Here is a 24,046-nt window from a genome sequence, read left to right on the forward strand (position 1 = left end):
GTCCAGAGGAAGTTCACAAGAACGATCCCAGGAATGAAAGGCTTAACGTTTGAGGAACGTTTGAGGACTCTGAGTCTATACTCGATGGAGTTTAGAAGGATGAGCGGGAATCTGATTGAAACTTACAGAATACTGCAAGGCCTGGATAGAGTGGATGTGGGGAGGATGTTTCCATTAGTAGGAGAGACTAGGACCTGAGGGCACAGCCTCAGAATAAAGGGAAGACCTTTTGGAACAGAGATGAGGAGAAACTTCTTTAGCCAGAGAGTGGTGAATCTATGAAATTCACTGCCACAGAAGGCTGTGGAGGCCAGGTCATTGAGTGTATTTAAGACTGAGATAGATAGGTTCTTGATTGGAATGGGGATCAAAGGTTATGGGGAGAAGGCGGGAGAATGGGGTTGAGAAACTTATCAGCCATGATTGAATGGCAGAGCAGACTCGATGGGCCGACTGGCCTAATTTCTGCTCCTATGTCTTATGGTCTATGCTCACTCACTGAGCTAATGAATACAAACAGAAGAATTACTCCAAAAAAGTTGTAGGCAAGAACAACAAAATGATGTTCAAACAATTGGAACGCTTCAAAGGTTTCTATTACCATATACTTAATAAATATAGAATTGAAAATCAAAAATCTTTATTACTATTCTTTTGTGACAAAATAACATTTTATACAAACAAGCCACCTGTCACTTTAAACATGAAAAATTGAAGATGGGGTGCTACAAAATACAGTTCAATATCCTAATGCAATTACAAAGCATCAAGTCACAATTGTGAATTTATGCATCTTACATTTCCTGTGAAAATATTAAACAAATTATCAAGTTTAAAAATATAAGATTTACTCAGCAACATTTATTACCCTTCATAAAATATCCCTAAAAGCATTTCTCATCTATTAAATTTGGTACTAATATAAAATGTACTAAGGGTTGAGGAAGCAGTGAAACACTTTTAAAAAAAAAACTGTGCAAGATACAACTGAAACACTGAATATATCATGAATGAGATTTGGATGCAAATATGAGAACTGGTGCACCATCACCGTGCCAATTTCCAAACTGCTTTATTTTGTGTGCATTAGCAAGCACTTCAAGGACGTGAGCCTTATTCAAATGTACATTTTCACTTTAATACAGTATTGTTGGAAACCTAACCAGAATATTTTTTTAATGAACTATACATACATAGTTTGAAAGCCTCACATTTCAGGGCAGAGGATTCTTGTGAACGAGAGGTAAATTGCCTACATCAATCAGTACTCCATTCTCAGAATGTGGTAACAGTTAATTATGAAAAAGTTAATTCCTCCCATTTGGTGTAATAGACCTCATCCAAATTCAACTAGGGCATGCCAAGGAATAGGAAATTCATAGGGACAAGATTGGTATCCAGAGAAACAGCAGCACATCATGTACGTTGCATTTCACCCTGACTCAATTAGAGGCCAATGGCCATACAGTCTGAATGTATAGCTTACAGATACTTTAACAACTATTCTCACACTTTTTGCTGTAGTCAAGTAATCCAAATGACTGTCATCAATTGTTGGCTCCAAGAACAGAAATTACAATAGGCAACCTGACAGAATTTCACTTCTCTTTATTTCACCATAACCACAGACCCATGGTAAAAGGGAGAGAAGTGGTAAATACAACATATGGAGGACAACTCATTCTCCTAAGGGTCAGTCATCCAAAGTCAGTGCACCAGGCACATTGCCTATATGACTGCTGAATGTTTAACCAGTTTCATCTTTTCATGCCAATGTCAATGGAAGGCTGCATTTGACTGTCCTTAATTCCACAATAGATACTTGTCAAAGAAAAGCACAATGCAACCTAAAAGAACTATGTGAAAAGCAAAAGCTTAGATGCTAATGGATTTGATGGAATTTCTTAGCACTGGGAAAACAGGCAAAACTGGGTTTTATGTTCTTGCTTCCTCCTCCCAACTAACCTATCCTCTTAAGAGCTTCTTCCCAGAATAGGCAAGCTTCTCAATTTTCTTTGCTAATAGAGATTTTCAAGAATTTCAGGCTGTGAGCTAGAAACATATACAAGCTTTCAGTATTAACTAGTAGGAGTTAGTTCACGAAGGAGTTAGGAGACATCTTGATCTTTCTAAGAAACTCAAGGGCCGAAGTAGATTGCAAGCATCCCCATCTCACTGTCATCCTTTCCTTATAATAAATTAATTACACAGCTTGCCTGTGGCAAAGAAAACCGTAAGCTGTTTTTTTGAGGTCTTGAGAAAATCATTTTACCTATAATACCATGCAAAGAACAGTACAAAATTGGTGTCTAGTACTCAATTATTACATTCATTTGCAATGTTCAGTTGAAGACAAAAAGTTACAACCCAGGGCAGCTTGCAGTATGGATATAAGACTATCTTGGGGTAGAGAGAAAAAAATCAGCTAAGCAAACTGAAGGGAATTGTGATATGCTAACTCAATTACACATGTGACAACCATCACTCTGACTGTTATTTAATTCATCATCCTTACACTTTCAAGATAATTTTTCATGTGTGGCCTACATCATGGCTCTGAACGGATTCTTGTATTGGGATCACTGGCTGTAACTTTCATGATCCCTTTCAAATCAGATTTTTTTTACCCTTTCTGGAAGAGCTGATGACGCAAATGCCATTAAGCTATAGGCAATAAGTATGCACAGAAAGGTACCCCTTTTATTGTATCAGTAACTGAGGAGATTTCCTACATATTGTTCAAATTTCTATCCCAATCTTAGCATATACTGTTGGGCATATGTTTACTATAAAAAACAATACACAACCACAGGCCTCAAATATACTATAAAATACAATCAATGTTAACAGTTATAAGAGGTAAAAAGCTGGCCTAGAGAGGAATGTTTTTATAATTCACGGTGAAGTACTAAGTATCAAATGGCACCAACCCAATTCTCTTTTCGGCAGATTTTACCAATTTTCAAGCTGAATGGCATATCTTACATTTCATAAAGGACGAGGATAAAAGTAATTACTGATCAAAATTTGCAGTGGCAAGGTGATGGAACTGTATGTGGGTTTCTCTCACTCTCTAGTTTAGCGGCATAAGTTCAGCACCACTTCTCATCAACTCTACACTTGGAGGGTAAATTGGGTGTGAAGGCTCTAACAGACTCCAAAATGAAGTGGAGCAAGACTCGCTCCTCTAGGAAGTTTATCAGACACACTTTCAAATGAATTAATACAAACCCAAAAGTACCAGATGAAAGGCAGACATTGTCAACAGCATTTCCACTGCAAGTTTGGCGATTAGCACTTAGGTATACGGAATTGCACTGGTTTCAATTTTGCACAAACACATCAAAATCTAAACAAATATAGCAGCAGCTGAATGAAAGGAGATAAAGCAGAAGAGAGATAAGGAGGAAAGCAGATGCTACATATTTTGGGTCTTATTAGACAAAGCAATCTATCATACAAGCCTGAGAATTGCTTATGGATTCACCAATCTGACCTATAGAATTGTCAGGCAACAGCTCCAAAATAATTTCAAAACCCACAGTTTTCATTGCCAAAGGTGGTTTAGAAATCAGAAGTATGTTAAAATGTAAAAAGGTGCAGAACTACAAAAGAATATCAGTTTACAGAGCAATAAAGTTCTTGTTAATTTACATCAAATATATTTTCTCCAACTTTTGTCCTCTTTGTTATGCCAATCAAGAAATGTGGTCAGATCTAAATTAGCTCCTAGTTTCCACCACATGTAAAAATACTTGCTCCTTCCTGCAACTGTTATATTGAGCTAGGAGGCCAGACCTGAGCAAACCTGCATATGAATCAATGTATTTTGGATGTATTCAAACAGTTTCAAGAATATCTGAGGAGTCATGAAACCCAAATTGAACCAGGCTGGTGAAAACCACAATGGATATTCTACCCATCTCTTAAAAGTGAAAAGCTTTCTTTCACCAGCCCATCCACCAAAAAAAAAAGACTACACCAGATATCTTTGTTTACACCAAAACCCTTTACCTCATTTTAGTAGCAAATTCAATCATCCACATTCAAGCTTTTGCCTTATGGTTTCCTTTACAAAAGTTATTGCTAGGTTGCCTGAGTTTTGGGAGGAGGGGGACAAGAAAAAAGATGGAGAAAGTTGAGGGTTGGAATGGGGCAAGAACAGTTTTGAAGAGTACTATAGACTTAGAGTGAAGCCCAGAGTCCTAAAAGATCCAAGTAAAGTCCCAATCCTAATTTAATAGATCAAGACGTACTTATATTTTGTTTGAAGGGGATGATGCCCATCAGAACTCCTGATCTGTTTTTCTGGTAAGAGAGCATACTAATGATATCACCATGCTATTAGCAGGGAAATATCAAACAGTCTGAAACTAAGAGAAACTACATAATACATCTTGGACTAATGACTTTTCCTAACAATTTACCTAGTGCCAACAATCAATCCCACAGAGAAAGATTTTCAAATCAGTATAGCAAATATCATTAGCTTTGAAAATGTTTAAAAATTAGCAAATGATTTACATTGAATAATCAAGTTACAGATGAAATGTAACAATGACCTGGTGGCAAGATTTCCCAATTTAAAATCAAAAATCTCTTTCAGAGTCTAAATGAAGTGAAGACAATGGGAGCAGTACCACAATGTTAACATGCTTAAAGATTTTTCTTTAAAAAAATCAACCAAGTGCCAAATAGCCTCCATAAAAGGTTCATCAAATACTCTATGCACCCACCCTTGACCACATATTACCCAAATTTACAAAAAAAACATGTTCACAGGCCAAATGCAAGCTACTCTACATCTGGACTAATGCTGGCATTCCTTCAACACAGCAGGCATTCAAATTACTCCAAAGCAGTTTCTTACTGGTCTATTATTATAAAATGGAGACATCAGTCTCTGCTATGTTCAGAATATCAGTGCAAAGAAACTACATGGATCTAAATGCCTGGGACAGACATCTCTGATATTTGTGCTCTGAACTTTGAAATCAGAATCACAGGTGGAAGTGCCAAAAAATCTGCCATTGGTTCTAAGAATCCATAGGTTTAGAACTCATGGCTGAATTTCACTACAAGGCAGAAAAGATTGAGCGGTAATCAAAGATCATACTATAGAAATTGCACTATCAAAGTAAAAATGGGGTGGAGATTTAGATGGGAATACCAAAAATGGTGTGTAAATCTATACCAGGTGTGTTACGGTAGCTTTTATATTTCTTACAATTTAAAGCTGCTGGTGCCTGAGAAATTTGGCATTATTTCAGTTTCAACTTGCAATATTAGGAAGGCGATTATATTTTTTCTTAATCATTTACATACATTCAATTTATGTCAATGTAACAATATGGTATTCAGTCACATTCAAGCTATAGTTCAAAATAAAATTTTATTAGATTCTGATCATTTTTTTGGCAGACTACCTCTTAGATCCAACTTTTCTGGCTTATAAGCTACGGTGCATCATCTCATAGGATTAAACAAGATAATTTTCCAAGTTATAAAGGAAATAAATGTAGTTAATAAATACTTTTGCCATTCAGTTTCTGATGCAGAACTTTGAAGGCAGTCCTTGGATTGAGATGTCTACTTTCAAATATCACAACTTGGAAATCCTATACATTTTGCCAAAGATTAGTAACAGATGGAGAATACAGAGAAATTAAATGAACCCAAGAACCTTTGAAGGTTTCACAATAATTTCTACAACATGGAGTTTCCCAAACCACAAAAAACTAGACTGTTCTCAAACTAGTGGCCATAACCTTTAAATGATGCGCTCATTTCGTCAGCCACACCTACCAATTCATGCCATGGAAAAAGACTCATGGATCAAAAAAGGATCATATCTAAAAACTTTAGATTGACATACAATGGAAGATGTAAAAGTCAACACACCATGTTTCTTGAGGAACTTATTTTCCATTAAAAAAAATAATTTTGCAAAAATCTTTGCATCTAATCCTTTCTGACTTAATAAACTAGTGATAAATATGTAACATTCAATGCACATTTTCAAGTTCAGACTTGGATACTGCTCCATTGAAGATTTGAAGTACTGCACTGTGGTCACCAGGTAAATGGATATTTTATGTGCACTGTAATAGAAAGGTTAACCAGGTGCCCTGTAATCATTTTTGTTTAAATGGGGAATGATTTGGTCTTCTAATCAATTACTCTAGTGTCTTCCACCAAGACCCAAACATAGTGCAAGGCCATGTTCACAGCAGTGGCATGACTATTTTACTATAAATACAAATAGATCCCTTTATTATGAGGAATCTTTCATCACAACTAGGCATTCATTTCAGGTATAGGTGATCATTGCATATTGTACATGGGTAGAATTTCCAACTCAAACACTCAATCACCTCAGTCATTAGTAAGCATAACTAATTTTCTCACTTGTGCAGAATGCATAGAAATGATAAAAGATAATTCACAGCCAAAAGCCACCCTCTTCATCAATGCAGGCTTAGGCTGAATGGGCTGTGTCGCTGCTGAGATATATATGCTTCGAAGTGTTCCACTACTGTCCTCCATTATATGCGTAATCTGCCTTGTTGTGCATGATCAGCTTGCTGTCCACAAAGTAAAAACTGTCAGATCGTGTATCATAAGGATTGTCCACCATCTCTTGAACTGCAGAGAGAGAATGTACAAATTAGCATTCTAATAAAAGTTCATTGAAAATATTAAAGCTTCAAACTAAAATAATATTTTGAACCTAAAAATTTAGGAGAGGGAATAATCATTTAGAACCATGGAAAACTAGAACACAAAAATATGCCCTTGTAACCCTTTATATCTGTACTTCTCTTTGAAACAGAAATCCAAAAGTAATCCCATTGCCTTACTCTCCCCATCGTCACAGTTAAAGAAAAGCCTTCTACTCATTCATTGTCCATGTTAAATTTCCTTCACTAGATCTACTCAACCAATGAAAGGTCCATTCTGCTCAGCTCTTACATTAGTCTAGCAAAGTGCTAACATACCAGTAGAACTATTGGAGCCTTTATTTTTACTATTGAGATCACAGTTCATTTTCAATTTGCATTCAAGTTTTTTCAGGAAATGCTCCGAATGATCCTAGTAGCATTAGAAATGTCTGGAAAGTAAATTTTGCAGGTGGCAGATATTGTAATACCCATGATGAGAATTCAGTTCTTCAAGTTATTTCATAAGCCCAATCTACAAATGACTATTAGGCAATCAGACTTGTTCCTTACACAGACCATGTACAATCTTTCACCATCAAGTAATTTTTAACAGGCTACCAATCTCAGGCAAAAATTCCAACACAAATTTTGTGCACCAGCTCAAGGAGTCTGCACCATGGAGCAGCCACTTTGACCAAATGATCTCTGCTGTATATAATTCCAATAGATAGCACAACATTCCTCATTCACTCAACTTGTGTATATGTCAGAATTGTACCAAAACCAGTGGAGAAACTTGAAGTCATGCTCTGAAGAAACAGATGTTGAAGTAAGCTTGGAAAGTAGCACTGCTAATGACCATCCAAAGTTCTTAGCTAAAGTCAATGTTTCATGAAAGAATTCCAGTTATTCCGGGCAGTTGCCTTACAAATAGAAAAAAGAAATAATACTAACTATAATCCTTGCTCAGTGAAATTACAGGTTTTGGGATTTTTGATGATTTAACCTAGGAGGAAGCTCTTAAGTTAAACTTAACTCAGCTGAAGTTAAATTCGAAGCATTCAGCTTTTGAGAATGCAGATTCAAATTCAACAACATCTCATACTTATGCATATATATTTGAATCAAAAAATAATGAATTATTCCTAAAAGCATCTATCATTTGACATTTTCCTACATATCACATCAGTTTGAGACCATTTAATTTGTTAATACATCTCGGAAAGGAAACTGGATGCAATACTTTGGGGTGGCCTCATTCGTACAAACCTAATAAGTGATGTTGCTTAGGAAGCTCACACCTTTGAGGAGGGAGGAAGAAAGGTAGGTATGATTTGTATTTTGGCCAATTCCTAAGTATGGAAAACTGGTCAAGTTTTTTTTTGAGAGCAGATAATGAAATGAGAACTCTAATGGTTCCGGGATGAAAAACTTCAGTTATGAAGATAGATTGGGGAAGTTGAGACTGTTCTCCTTGGAGGGGAGAAGGCTAAGAGGAGATTTGATAGAGGTGTTCAAAATCATGAGGGGGTCGGACAGGGTAGAAAGGGAGAAACTGTTCTTGCTTGTAAAATGATAGAACGAGGGGGCTCAGATTTAACGTGATTTGCAAAAGAAGCAAATATGATGTGAGAAAAACTTTTTCACACAGTGAGTGGTTCAGATCTGGAATGTACTGCCTGGAAGTATGGTGGAGGGAGGTTCAATTGAGGCATTCAAGAGGGCATTAAATGATTATTTAAATAAAAATAATGCGCAGGGTTATGAGGAAAAGGCAGGAGAATGACACTGAGTCGTAATGCACATTTGGAGAGCTGGTGCAGACACAATGGGCCAAATGGTCTCCTCCTCTGCCATAATAATTCTGTGATTTTGATTAGTGCTGATCAGATTCAGAGATATTATTGATCAGAAAAGTTTACTTAATTGTAAAGTGTTTTTTAATATTCTGTTATGTTGAACTATACAAAATAGATGAAAATTACTTCTTTTACATATTTGTTGAAAAAGTCAGCCATTGATTAATTATAGAATGGTTACAGCATAGGAGGCCATTCAGCCCATCATTTCTGTGCCAGCTCTCTGCAAGAACAACTCACCTAGCCCCAGTACCCTGCCTTTTCCCCAAAGCCCTGCTTTGTCTTAATTGTATTACAGACCATCTGTTGGAAAAGAGACAAAATGAACAGGGGACATGTGAGATTACAGTATCCAGTTCACATAATGAGTTTGTATATTTAGAATTTGCAGATAACACTACCATATGATGAGATATTGGACAGAAAAGGTAAACTTCTGCTCCTAAGGGACACTGGGACCTCTTATGAGAGAGGCCACTGACCCAAGAGACTATGAAAATCCAAAATTTCTGGGAAAATCAAAATAGCTTATACTGACTTGGGAGGCAGGAATTTTGATTGAACTAAGTGTGGCTAAGATGCTAACCACACAATGTTGAGAAATAGTTTTGCCTTCTGGTGGGCTAGGTACATCTTCCTTCTGTACATTCGTAATACATGTGGCGCACAGCATGACTGTGAAACCCAGGTAGTGGGCAGTTTGTGAATGCAGCTTATAAGAACATAAAAACTAGGATCAGGAGTAGGCAATTCAGCCCCTTGAGCCTGCCCCGCCATTCAATACGATCATGGCTGATCTCATTTCAGCCTCAACTCCAATTTCCCACCTCTCCCCATAACCTTTCAACCCATTACTAATTAAAAATCTCCTCAAATTTATTCAGCATCCTGGCATCCACTGCAATCTGGGGTAGTGAATTCCACAGATTCACGACTCTTTGAGAAAAGTAATTCCTCCTCATCTGATTTAAATCTACCACCCCTTAGCCTAAAACTATGGCCTCTCGTTCTAGAATGCCCCACAAGGGGAAACATTTGCTCCATGTCTACTTTGTCTATCCCCTTTAGCATCTTATATACCTCAATTAGATCTCCTCTCATCCTTCTAAACTCTAGCGAGTAAAGCCTAAACTGCTCAATCTCTCCTCATAAGACAAGCCCCGCATCTCTGGAATCAATCTAGTGAACTTCCTCTGAACTGCCTCCAGTGCAATTACATCCTTCCTCAAGTAAGGAGACCAAAACTGTGCACAGTACTCCAGGTGCAGTCTCACCAGTGCCTTGTACAGTTGCAACAATACTTCCCTATTTTTATACTCTATTTCTTTAGCAATAAATGCCAAAATTCCATTTACCTCCCTTATTACCTGCTGTACCCACATAGTGGCTTTCAGTGATTCATGCACAAGGACACCCAGATCCCTCCTCACTGAAGCATTCTGAAGTTTCTCTCCATTTAAATAATAAGTTGCCTTTTTATTCTTCCGACCAACATGGATAACCTCACACTTACCCACATTGAACACCATCTGCCAAATTTTGGCCCATTCACCTAAACTTTTCATATCCATTTGTAAATTTCTTATTTCTTCATTGCAACTTACTTTCCCACCTATTTTGGTGTAATCTGCAAAATTAGCTCCAGTACCTTCTATCCCTGAATCCAAGTCATTAATATAGATTGTAAATAGTTGGGGCCCAAGGACCAGACTCTGTGGCACCCCACTAGTTACAGCATGCCATCCAGAAAAAGACCCATTTATCCCGTCTCTCTGCTTTCTGTTGGTTAGCCAATCCTCTATCCAAGCTAATATATTACCCTTAATTCCATGAGATCTTATCTTGTGTATTAATCTTTTGTGCAGCACCTTATCAAAGGCTTTCTGGAAGTCCAGATATGCTACATCTACAGGATCCCCATTATCCACTTTGCTTGTCACATCTTCAAAGAACTCTAGCAAATTAGTCAAACACAATTTACTCTTCATAAAACCATGCTGACTCTGATGGATTGCATTTTGACTTTCCAAATGCCCCATTACTACTTATGGATGATTACAGAAGTTAACCACTACCAAAACCCATAAAACCTTGGCTGACTACTGACACACAGCGACATTTGTGACTGGTATGACTCTTCAACCATCCCAACTTCTTTTGAAAACATGCATAGTAGAAATATCAGTGTCCTTAAGTGTTACTTAAACAGTAAATGTATTATTTTATCTTAGTTTTTCCTAAGGTTCTTTCTATCAAATGTAAAGACCAGCCTACATCCTCAAGATAATAATACTTGAGTAATCTCAGGTTACGCAAATAATCAATGATACTTAGGCATAAAAATGTCATTTTGAAAGAAAAGCCAAATTTGAGCTTGATTATAATGATTGCCATTTTTCTTAATTGCTTGAATATCAATTGATTGCTTTTTTTTGAGAGGCACAGTATCAAGATTAATTAACAAATTGTAAACGTAAATAGTCCCTGCCCTGTTAATTTACTTCAGCCGAAACATAATAAAGCCTTATTTATTAAGTTGCCTCCTCCAGAATGGGTGGTGGTTGGGGGTGGCAAATGGGGAAATAGGCAAGAGGAGACGAGGAGAGAAGACAACTCTTTTTTAAATTTTCCCTCTTTATGGGTCCAGAATTAGAAAACAATTGTAGGTAACTATGATTTGCATTTATTCAACATCAAATCCGATTAAAGTCCCTGCCCAACTACAGTGAAAATCAAACAAACCAAAAAGTTCGCTACCCTGATGGAGCATCAAGTTTTTCCATTGAATAATTAGCGTACATAAACAGGAAATTCCCAGCTATGATCCCTGGACTAGATGGAATGTTCCACGGGAGAGTTAATTTCTTAGAAGGAGATGGTGGCACAGTGGTAATGTCACAGGACTGGTAATCCAGAGGACTAGACTCATACTCCAGGGACATGGGTTCGAATCCCACCATGGTAGCTGGTGGGATTTAAATGCAATTAATTAATATGGAATTTAAAGCATTCCAAAAATACTAAATAATCAAGGGGCAAAAGGCAGGAGGAAATAAATACATTAACTATCACTAGAGGATAGGTACTAAAGGCCGAAGCATCCCCTAACCCTGGTGGGTTGCATCCTAGGTTATTGAAGGAAGTAGCTACACAGATAGTGGATGCACTGGTAGTAATCTTCCAGGAATCCTTAAATTTTGGAAAGATCCAAAGGATTGGAAAACTGCCAACACCCTTATTCAAAAAGGGAGGGAGAGGAAAAACAGGTAACAGGAAAATGTTAGAGTCTATTATAAAGAATGTAATAGCAGAGCATTTAGAAATGCATAATATTATCAAGCAGAGTCAGCATGGCTTCATGAAGGGGAAATCATGTGAGGGCAAATTTATTAGTGTATTTTGAGGAGGCAACAAGCAGAACAGATAAAGGGAAACCAGTAGATGTAATATATCTGGATTTCTAAAAGGCATTCGATAAGGTACCGCACATAAGGTTACTTAATAAGATAAGAGCCCAGGGTGTTGGGGGTAGTATATTGGCATGGATAGAGGATTGGCTAACTAATTAAAGGCAGAGAGTTGGGATACGGGGGACACTTTCAGGAAGGCACCTGTAACTAGTGAAGTAACGCAGGGATTAGTGCTGGGGCCACAGTTATTTACAATATATATCAATGACTTGGATGAGGGAAGTGAATGTACTATCACCAAGTTTACAGATGACACAAAAATAGATGGGAAGGCAAGTGGTGAGGATCACACAGAGTCTACAGAGGGATACAGACAGGTTACGTGAGTGGGAAAAACTTGGCAGATGGAATATAATATGGGAAAATGTGAGGTTATGCATTTGGCAGGAAGAAGAGGAGCTGAATATTATTTAAATGGAGAAAGACGCAGCACAGAGGGATTTCGGAGTCCTCGTGCATGAATCCCAAAAAGCTAACATACAAGTTCAGCACATAATAGGGAAGGCAAATGGAATGTTGACCTTTATTTCAAAGGGAATGGAGTATAAAAATAGTGAATTTTTCTGCAACTATACAAGGCACTACTTAGACCACACCTAGAATACTGTGAACAGTTTTGATCCCCTTATCTAATGGGATTAGAGACTGTCCAGAGAAGGTTTACTAGGTTGATCCCAGGTATGGAGGGTTTTTCTTTTGAGGAGAGGTTGAGTAGGTTGGACCTATACTCATTAGAGTTTAGAAGAATGAGAGGCAACATGATTGAAACATGTAAGATTCTTAGGGAACTTGATAAGGTAGATGCTGAGAGGTTGTTTCCCATTGTCGGGGAGTCTAGAACCAGGGGGCATAATCTCAGAGTAAGGGGGTGCCCACTTAAGACAGAGATGAGGAGGAATTTCTTCTCTCAGAGAGCAGTGAATCTGTGGAATTCTTTAACGTAGAGGGCTGTATAGGCTGGGTCATTAAATATATTCAGGGCTGAGATAGATTTTTAATCAGTAAGGGAATCAAGGGGAATGGGGGAAAGGCAGGAAAGTGGACTTGAGGATTATCAGATCAGCCATGATCTCATTGAATGGCAGAGCAGACTCGATGGGCCTTCTTCTGCTCCTACATCTTATGGACTAATCTCATCGATTGTTGTAAAATCTTATCAGATCTCCTAATCACTAATGTCCTTTAGGGAAGGAAGTCTGCTGTCCTTACCTGGTCTGGCCTATGTGGTTGACTCTTAACTGCCCTCTGAAATGGCCTGGCAAGCCAGTTAGGGTAATTAAGGATGGGCAACAAATACTGGCCTTGCCAATGACACCCACATCTCATGAAAGAATGAGCAAAAAAAATCTTAGGGATTAGGGATGGGAAAGTAACAAGTGTTGCTTTGCTTATTAATACTTAACTGGAGGTGCATAAGTGTACATCAAGTGAGCACAGGATTAAGCTGAGATTCACTACAGGTTCAAGTATCCTTTCAGTATTCATCATACAAATACACAAATTAGGATCAGGGGTAGGACATTCAGTCCCACAAGCCTGTTCCACCATTCAGTAAGATCAAGCCTGATCTGATTGTGGCCTCAACTCCACATTCCGCTTATCCCCTATTGACTCTCTTGTTAGTCAAGAATTGATTAACTTCTGTCTTAAAAACATTCAATGATCTTGCTTCTACCACTGTCTAGGGAAGAGAGTTCCAAAAACTCACGAACTTCTAAGAGAAAAAAAAATCTTATCTCCATCTTAAGTGGGAGAAACTATTTTTAAACTGTGTCCCCAGTTCTCATCACCCCCACAAGGGGAAACATCCTTCCAGCATCCACTCTGTCAAATCTCCTCAGGATCTTATATCTTTCAATCAGTTCACCCCTCATTCTTCTGAACTCCAGTGGATACAGGCCCAGCCAATCCAACCTTTCCTCCTAAGATAAACCCTTTACCCAAGAATCAGTCAAGTGAACCTTCTCAAACTGCTTCTCACATTTTCTCAGACAAGGAGACCAAAAATGTACACAGTACTCCAGATCTCGTCCCATCAATGCCCTGTACAACTGTAGCCAAACAACCCTACTTCTATATTCCATTCCCCTTGCAATAAATACCAACATTCCTTTTGCCTTCCTAATCATTTGCTTAACCTGCATACTAAGTTTGTGATTCATATACCAGGACACCAGATCCCTCTGCACCTCAGAGCTCCACAAACTTTCTCCATTTAAACAAAATGCTGCTTTGCTATTCTTCCTACCAAAGCAGACCAGCTCACATTTTCCTACATTATACTCCATCTGCCAAATTTTTGCCCACTGACTTAATCTATGTCTTTTTGCAGACTCCTTATGGCCTACTCACAACTTACTTTCCTACCTATCTTTGTGTCATCAGCAAATTTAGCAACCATACATTTGGTCCCTTCATCCAAGTCATTGATATAAGTTTTAAGTAGGTGAGGTCCCAGCACTGATCCCTGTGGCACTCCACTCGTCACATTTTGCCAATCTAAAAATGACCCACCTATGCCTACTGTTTACTGTCAGCCAACCAATCCTCTATCCATGTTAATATGTTACCCCACTACACCATGAGCTCTTATTTTGCGTAGTACCCTTTGATGTAGCACCTTGTCAAATGCCTTCTGGAAATCCATAGGTTCCCTATCTACGTTGCTCGTTACTTCCCCAAACATGGACCAAACTGATGGACCAATGTTCACTTTACTTACACTTTTCCATTCTAAAATACCTATCTATTTTCATAGTTCTAGCTAGCTTTCTCTAATTTCTCTCTCCTAATCTTTTAGTCATTCTTCGCTGTTCTTTATCTTCTGTCCAATCTTCTGAACTGCCACTCATCTTTGCAGAATTATAAGCTTTTTCTTTCAATTTGATACTACCTTTAACTTCCTTAGTTAGCCGTGGATGGTGGCTCCTTCCTTTAAAATCTTTCTTTCTCACTAGAAAGTATCTTTTCTAAATATTCTGAAATATCTGCTGAAATGTCTGCCATAGCATTTCTATTGACTTATCCCTTAACCTAATGTCCCAGTTTACTTTACCCAGTTTTGTCTTCATGCCCTCATTTAAGTTTAAAACGCCAGTCTTACAACTATTCCTCTCTCCCTCAATCTGAATGTGAAATTCAATCTTAATATGATCAGAATCTAGGGGTGTCTTCCCTATGAAGCCATTAATTAATCCTGTCTCATTGCACATTACCAGATTTAGTATAGCCTGCATTCTTGTTGGTGCTAGAACATGCTGCTCTAAGAAACTGATCAAAAAACACTATGAACTCATCATCCAGGCTACCTTTGCCTGGGATTAAGGCCCAGACTTGAAAAAAATGACCACCTAGGCAAAATATTGGCTGGCAATCATAGCATGTGGAACAGTATACCAGCAAGGAGTCAACACCTTCAGGACAGAAGAGAGAATTACTGAGGAAAAAACTAAGGCCACAAATTTATATTCAGGTACATCATATTTTTAAAAAAAAATTCATTCACGGGATGCAAGCTTCGCTGGCTGGGCCAGCATTTACTGCCCATCCCTATTGCCCTTGAGAAGGTGGTGGTGAACTACACAGAATAGCTGAAGCACTGAATATTTGAGCACGCCAGTTTTTAAAGGGGACTCATAGTACAAAGAGTTTTACCAGCTGCAAGAGTTTAGCAATGCAGCACTATCTTTAGAGAATTGACAACAGCCTTTTCTTCAATCAAACAGAAAATGTGCACAGTGCTGAGCTTGCCCATTTTCAAAAGGATTGGTGAGAGTTGAAATTCAGGCAATTTGATGTTTTGTTAAAATCTAGTAAAATTACAATTTACTGATGGTCACAACATAGATATCCTTGCTTCTAAAAAATGGGATAAATACTTGTGTTATAAAATGGTATTATTTTGTTAAACATAATGGCCTATTTAAATAGCATCTAGAAATTCATGAAGTAAACCTGCTTAAACTGCAACACCCCCAAAGTAGAGCCTTATAAAAGCTAGAAATACATACTGACGTCTTCAGAAAGTTGAGGGAATTCATATATGTGCTCGCATGTGTTTCTGCTGTTCGGAATACAGAATCCAAAGTCAAAATCAAAGCTTTTCAACAGCCGCTCCCTGAAGTAATGTCTTTCAATCATCCTGAAGCTACTTACAGGCTTGTCTCCAACTGTAAATTCTACCCTGTGAATAAAGAAAAGGGCAAAAATGACAAAAGAAAAAGAAAGCAGGGTGTGATAGAAAGCCAAAATAAAACAGCAATTGCACTTTTAAACCAAATTATACAATTATATTGCTCTTGTCTCACAGATGAGAATTTCCATACATTTGTCCTTGTATTGTAAACATTGCTAGAACTAATCAGACTGGCTGTTAATTCATTTTCAAAACTGTGTTCCGCAGTTATTAAAATATGCAAAAGCATTCTCCATATTTGCGTTAATTTCTCTTAATTCAAAAAGTATCAAAATTTGAATATTACAATGAAAAAGAACCGATCATTTTGAAATCAAAAGTTTTAAGCAGGGGTCAGCAACCTTAATAACAAGAAGTGTCTTTTAAAAAAAGGTTAAAAACACTCCAAAAGCGCTATGCTGCTACTCAAAGGCCAATTACAATGAAAGAGAAGGCAGCCGCATTTCAGCAACATTTTAACATTTCTCACAAAGCTAATTGAATGATACTTTAATTTTAATACAAGTTGAAAAAAGAAACAAGCCATCAAATTACCTTCTAAATGGCTTTGATCAATCAAGGTCGGGTGCTGCATGAGTCCTTAATGAACTGCATGTGCTACAGTTGCAGAGCCCTGTTTTCTTTAAGAATTCAGGACTGTTTAGTATATGGTGTAGAAATCTGGTACACAAAACACCTCCTTACAGGTATTTTAACTATTGGATGAAATGTACACAAGTGCAGTTTTTTTGCTAATCTCAGGTCACAGATCTGACTCTCATTGGTGGGTCTCATACTTTTATGAACCATTAACATTTTATTAAGTAGCTCAGATTACTTAGTGACAATTGTTACAGAAGGTGTTTTCCAGAAATGTAAGCTATCTACATATGCAGTCATTGCGAGCCCCTCAATGTTTGGTTAATAAACCCATTGTTGGCAATTATTGACTATGCTCCTTGAGGTGAGGAGCAGAGCAGATTAAGTACATGAAAGGAAGGGGAGATTAGCAGGATCTCTAATTAAGTTGTATCTGAAGTGACATGTCGAGAGTTGGGGCATTGGAACAGAATTGATCCTCTATGGAGGTTCAGCGTATTAGCTCTTGATGCCTGATTTGGCCAGTAACCCAAATAATCACGATAGCCTACAGGTTAACATATCTAGTTTTGTGCCTTAGCCATATACTTGATATACACTGCTGAACCTGTGATATACAATGTATATCCTCCAATGTGTTGTTCAGGATCCATCATCAGGTTTAGTTGGACTACATTAAACAACAGATCTCCCTATTCTTTGCCAAAAAAAATTCAGGAATCACAGTGAAGAGCCAGAACAACACCAGGAGCCACAGGTGAGTGCTTGCTCAACCTAATCAGGTGTAAAATCGCTTGAGAAGATATCGGCCAAGAGTCTCGAGGTCATTGCGCACTCGTGCAATATTTCGCTTGGTGGGCACATGCAAAAGTCAGAAGTGCATCCGCTGACAATTACAAGGGCAATTAAGCCCAGCAACAGCACAATGGTCTCCGATTTTGTGTGGCCAATCCAACTTTACGGTTGGCAGACAGGCAAATTGGCCAGGCAGCCTTTGTATTTTTCATCAAACCTCAGCCAAGGGCGGGATGAAATTTCTGTTATGAAATAAAATAAAAATAAATATCTGTGGACAGCATTTTTATCAGCTATACTTTCAGGTAATTGATTGCGATGCATGGGCATTTTTTGCAGCTCTTTAAACATTTATTTGAGCATTTTAAGGTTTGCAGCTCCCTGCCTTCATGGAGCTTTCTCGCAGTGCTCACCCATGCTCGCTGAAACATCATCACCCACCCTCTTCCCTCTCCTACCCTGGCAGTGCTGAGTTTTTCAGCACACCTTTCATGCTGGCTGGTTGTTAATTAGCCAGCCAATGTGAAATCGCAGTCAGGGGGCCCATTTCCCGACCGCTCCCTGGTCCGCCGATTGCATGCGCCCACCAGAAGTAAAATTCAGGCCCAGAACTTCTTTACCCACAACGAACCATTCCTTGAAATCCCTCTTCCTTTCCTTGCCCCAAGTGAAAGAGCTCATGGATTACTTTGTCGTTCAAGATTAAGGGCATCAGTTCAGCTGCCTCTGATATTTTCCCTTCCCTTTGTTCACTTAAGCCAAACCATGAGACTCACCCTAGATCTGAATATGCATCTCACTTAGCTTCTCTTAGCTGCCACAATGACCAAGAGATCACCTCCTGCTGCCTTGACTTCATTCCCATAAAACTGCTTCCCACTCATCTTTCCTTCCTTGCTTGGCATTGCAAATAATTCCTCCTCCTCTTTTTTCAACACCAGCAACGACCTCCTCAAAATATACACCCTTAACTCCTCTGTCCATGTAAACTATAATCCCATCTCCAATCTCTGGATGGTGTCTAAAGCCCCTGAAGGCAATTATCACCTCCCAAATCTGTGGGATGATTCACAACATGGGGTCAGCCTCCAAATGTACACCAATAAAATTGAACATTCATCACTCTTCCAAAATTATGCTCAGGCCAAACCAAACTGCTTGCAGCCTCCATGCTCTGGTGAGCTTCTGATCCTGTATCCTCTCCACTGCAAAGGCTGCCTACTTCCATAGCATATGTTGGCGGGCCAGGAGGTGAGTGGGCAGGGGAAGAAGCATGCGGGGAAGAGGCGAGCAGGGGAAAAGGTGGAGGAGGATGAGGGTGGGAGAGAGCACAACTCGGAAACAGGGTGGGGGAGGATGGGTGTGGGGAACAGAATGGGATAGTGTACATGCCAGGGAGAGGGTGAAGGAGGTTGCAAGCCTGAGAAAGGGTGAACGAGGCTCATCTCAGCTTGTCTGCAGCTGAAACCGTCACGTATTCTTTTTTCACCTCCAGATTCAACTAATCAGTCTCCCATTCTCCACTCATTTAAAATTCTGCTGCCGGTATCTCCAAGTAATACTCATTCGATATTTCCACTGATTGACACTGAAGTACTGGTGGACCAGGAGCCAAACTTTAAAATTTGCATCATTATTTTTAAAACTCTTCCATGGTTTTGCATCTTCCCATTTCTTTAACCTCATTCAGCCCTATAACCTATTCTTCTGAACTCTCCTACCTATGAACTCTTGTGCTTGGCTCTTCTCTTTGCCCCACCAATGGCAGGTGTGGATGCAGCCACCTAAGCTCCATGCTCTCAAATTCTCTCGATAAACTTCTCCCACCTTATTATCCTTTTTCAAAATCCTCCATAATTCCTATCGCTTATAAATTGTCAAAAAACCTTGGAAGGTATTTCCATCATGAATGAAAGGCATTTAGAACATGAAGGGAGGAGTTGGAATACGAAGATATACTATGCAGCCAAAAGCATTTGCTTTTTTAAAACAATGTTTCAGATGAAATTGTTCAAATGTTTAATAGTGCAAGTCAGGAAAACTAAACTTACATCAACAGAGCAAATAACATCAATTTCTAATCAGCACAAGATACTACACATGACTAGTTTATTATTCCATAAACCTGTCAGCCCCAGGTATAAAGTATTAGAAAGGGGTTCATTAACAATATTTTTCCACAGGTAAAGAAGGACCATTGTTGTACAGAACAAGAATATTTGATTGGATTAAAAAAAAATTTTTAATAGTCTTGGCAGGCTTACAAATTTTCTTAAAAGAGTCAAGAAAAGGCCTTACAATGGGGTTGATAAATACGTCCTACATAAAATTTTAAAAAGCTAGACAAATTAATTGTCCTTTATCGCCGGGGGTGGGGAGAGAGAGACCAGAGTGCGTGTGAGGACGTGAGGGAGAGCCAAGAGGGTGTGTGAGGGCACGAGGAGGAGCTGAGAGGACATGCGAGGGCACGAGGGGTAGCCGAGGGCGCAGTAGGATGTGACAGGCAGGCAAGAAGGCGCGGAGGATACAAGAGGGTATGACGGCACAGGAGGGTGCGAATGGGGGAAGAGGATGTCGGAGGACACTAGCATGGGCGACAAGTGGAGGTGAATGCGGTGGATGCCCGGGGAGGGGTTGACAACACCCACAGAGAGATGGAGGAACAGAGTGATTGCAAAGACCCACTTACCATTTTAAATAAATTATTTTTCAAATATTATTTATATTTATGCATGCTCAGATAAGTAACTGTTATTCACATTGTTAAGCAAATGGTTTTACCCTAAACTACAAAACAGCTTTTCCATTTACTGTTATGTCTGCTGGAAAGCGAGAACAGCTTTATTTTGCAGGTTTACACATAGTATTCAATACATTCAAACATGTATATTGTTATTTGAAAACAAAACTTCGATGCTCTACGTCTTTCAGAAATGTACAAACTGATGCAAGAGAATGGTTTCCAGGGTTAATCAGTAAACTATCGTACACACAGTAAACCAGATTCACAACCGTCCGGCAGTACAATTCGATAGCGAAGAACTGCACTTTTCTAATTGTGAATTGATTTACATACGTAAAGGACAAAATTCTTTGAGCTTCACTCCATTGCTGGAACTGAAGCAGAATGAGGCTTCCAGTCATGAGCATGGCCTCATATTGACCCTCTCCCAAATTCCTTAGCGCTCCGTTTGGGAGACAGTAATTTAGCTGTGGATTGCACTTTTCCTGCATATCCTAATAGCAATCCAATAGCTTCTTTCAAACACATGAGGAGAGAAAGGGATAGGCACAAATATCTGATTCCATAATTCTGTTTTTTCAAGATACAACTTTTAGTTTTAGCATTATGATTCCAGTTGATGTTATTACTGGACAAGTCAGAGTCTGGCTTGATAGACCATAATTTTTTTAATTTATTTTTTTTAAATCATGGAGGATACTTACTGAAACAGATTCACAGGAATCTGTTGTTAATTTTTTTTAACAAAAAGATAAAACATTTATCAAACAAGAGACATTAACTATATTACACTCGACAACAAAAGGGTTGTAAAGATTTCAATAGACACCAAGGAAATAGTAATTCAAACTCACGCTATCCCTTTTATCCCAGCAATACCCTTACATACACAACACGCCAGTGAAGAGAAACCATTATTTCCACACCAAGGCTGGAGCTGGTTCAGTTGCAAAGGGGTTTCTTTTTCAGTAGACTTATGAGAATTCACTCGAAGTCCTTCCACAATTGTTATCTCCCTTGACAGATCCAGAAAACTCACTCTAAACTCACTATTAGTTTCACTTTAGAGCAATACATGTGAGTTCCTTAAACTAATTTCGTCAGCAGTCTGGCATCATTTCCAGCTACAGAGAGTCTTCAACCTTTTTTGTCTTCATTCAGTGATATACACTGTTTTTCTTGTCTCTCTCTCAGCCGGTCTCTCTAACAGCACAGTTTTTCTACCTCTTCACTTCCCTAAACTACTAACCCATCTCTTCACTGTAAGAGTTGTAAAACTTCATTAAGAATGCATGTAGGCAAATAGGCCCCCAGACTTGCTGGCTCCATCTTTCAAACACTCTAAACTGAAACCAAATCCAGGTTTCACCTTTCTTAACAGACAAATAAATAAAGTATAAATTAAATTTAAAGCTATATTTTATTCCTAACACCCACAAATACTAATATAGCTTACTTAAAACCATCTCTAGTTCCTAACATTAGGAATATAACTCTTTGGTTGGAATTTACAGTGTTAAATGTAAGGTAAATAGAAAAGCATGATTAAGAACCAAGGAAACAACCCTAAAATTGAATGAAAATCAAACAAGCCTGGGTTAATTACATGTAAACAGTAACCTCTGTTTATTCTGCAGAACAGGGTCGGCAGTGAAGAGAATTTGAACAATGAGTGACCCATCTCTGGGCTTGTACTGGAGCCAGAAGGTCTAGTATTGACACAATAAAATATTTAAAGTGTCTGTGTAGTTCCCAGATGAGAAGAAGCTAGAGGCAGTTGGGAAACAAGGAATGGTGATCAATTCTGGGAAAGAGGGTTGTAAACTCCATGAGAGATTATTCATACGAGTTACAGAATCAAGGAGTTGTGGTGAAGGTAAAAATAATTTGTTTCCATTTCTGTTTAGGAACATCGCAAAGTATGCCACGTTGTCATGGATGTGAGCTGTGAGCGTTAGAAGGTTCCTTTTGTATAATGTAACTGTGTGCGCGTGCATTTGAAACATAGAAGCAAGCAGCCAGCAGTCAGTTAGCTTGGAAGAGACAGGGAGAAAGCATCTGCCAGGAGCTGGGAATCAGCTGTGGGACCAGCAACTTTACAGAAGCTGTGGGAGTATTGGGGGCCATTAGGATCCAGGGGTGCTTCTGATGTTTAAATCTCTAAGCAAGAAGGCAGTGAAACCCGTGCTTGAACTGAAGAGCCCACAGTCATGAGGTTTTTGATGAAAAATTGGAGAAACACTTAGCCAAAGCTAAAGGAAGAAACCCCGTGAAGTTTCATACCTCAGAGAATAGCTGAAATATGGAGGAGAAATCAAGTGACTTATGGAGGGCTGTGGCATAACTCAGGGTTGGTACCTGGAATAATAAATGAACCTTCAAGATTTTGCAAGATAAGGGACGCTTGGGCTTGGAGGAGGGTGGGGAAAGGAATGCAGTTGGTAGTGCTTATTTTCTTTCATTTTGATATATGCAATGAAGTATGTTTTTGTTTAAAAACTTGCAGTTTTTGGCATAATTTCTTTCAGTAAATCACTGGGCATTCAGATTTCTCTATAAACGTTAACAGTTTTTAATGGGATCATAAAATCATACAAAAAAGATAGGAGACCCAGTGGAATTGTGGCCCATCCCTTTTCTAGCCCACCTGCCTTAAATCCATCCCCATATGATTTATTTTTAATATGTGATCTGATTTGTGTTCTTGTTCTGCCCTGGAATTTTAGGTCCAATATATTTATGGTATATATTGTCCTATTGTAACTGAACTTAAAAATAACAATCACTTTTTTTAAACAATCAAGAACCAGCACAAAAAGAGGATCCGCAGATTCAGCAGAAAGGCAATAATGAAGACTCCATAGTTCTGACTTGGCAGCTTGTTACCAGTCCTGATTTTATCCCCAGCATTGTAAAATGACTAGGAGATTTAAATGCTAATGATACTGGTTCACCTCATGATGCTACACACGGTGATTAAAACAATTGTGGTTGTGGGGGTGGCTGGGCGGCGGGGGGGTGGCAGGGGAGAGAATTGAAACAGAGCATATTCAACCCAAAAAAAAACATGGGGTTGGGGGTGAGAGGTCTACAGGTTTCCAGGGGAAACATATGTGACAAAATTGCAGACAGCATTAATTGTCCATCTAAATGCACTCAAGCAGCCCGCTTGATTGGCATCCCATCAACAAACATTCACTCCCTCCACCACCGACGTACAGTGGCAACAGTGTGTACCATCTACCAGATGCACTGCGGGAACTCACCAAGCCTCCTTAGACAGCACTTTCCAAACCTACAGCCACCACCATCTAGAAGAACAAGGGCAGCAGACACACGGGAACATCACTGCCTGGAAGATCCCCCCCCCAAGGCACTCACCATCCTGACTTGGAACTATATCACTGTTCCTTCACTGTTACTGGGTCAAAATCCTGGAACACACTCCCTATCAGCATATGGGTGTACCTACATCACATGGATTGCAGCAGTTCAACAAGGTAGCTTGCCACCACCTTCTCAAGGCAATTAGGGATGGGCAATAAATGCTAGCCTAACCAGCAATCCCGTGAATTAATAAAAAAACCCATTGTTAAGCTGGCTGTCAGGAGAGATGAATCAATATGGAACATAATCTCAGGTGTGGCTGGGTTCTTTCTAGTCACCGATAGTATCAAGGTGCAAGCTGTTTCAACAACATACTGAAAGCCTCAAAAGATATTCGTGATTCAATTTTAAGGTTG

General features: G+C 38.9%; 1 protein-coding gene across 3 annotated transcripts in view; it reads right to left on the reverse strand.

Moving 5' to 3' along the window:
* Positions 1-623: 623 nt before the first annotated feature.
* Positions 624-24,046, reverse strand: part of unc119.1 (unc-119 homolog 1) — a 67,091-nt gene continuing 43,668 nt past the window's right edge. The window contains exons 4-6 of one of the 3 annotated variants that reach the window (XR_005944836.1): positions 16,002-16,174; positions 8,762-8,824; positions 624-6,645 (exon numbers count right to left, since the gene is read on the reverse strand). Coding sequence is in view for 2 of the 3 variants with exons in the window: in XM_041202874.1 (XP_041058808.1) it covers positions 6,533-6,645; positions 16,002-16,174 (286 nt within the window). In the remaining variant the exon portion in view is untranslated. The remainder of the gene's footprint in view (positions 6,646-8,761; positions 8,825-16,001; positions 16,175-24,046) is intronic. The other 2 variants (XM_041202875.1, XM_041202874.1) reach the window with 2 other exon arrangements.

Source organism: Carcharodon carcharias, chromosome 13, assembly GCF_017639515.1.
Source record: "Carcharodon carcharias isolate sCarCar2 chromosome 13, sCarCar2.pri, whole genome shotgun sequence".
Taxonomy (NCBI): domain Eukaryota; kingdom Metazoa; phylum Chordata; class Chondrichthyes; order Lamniformes; family Lamnidae; genus Carcharodon; species Carcharodon carcharias.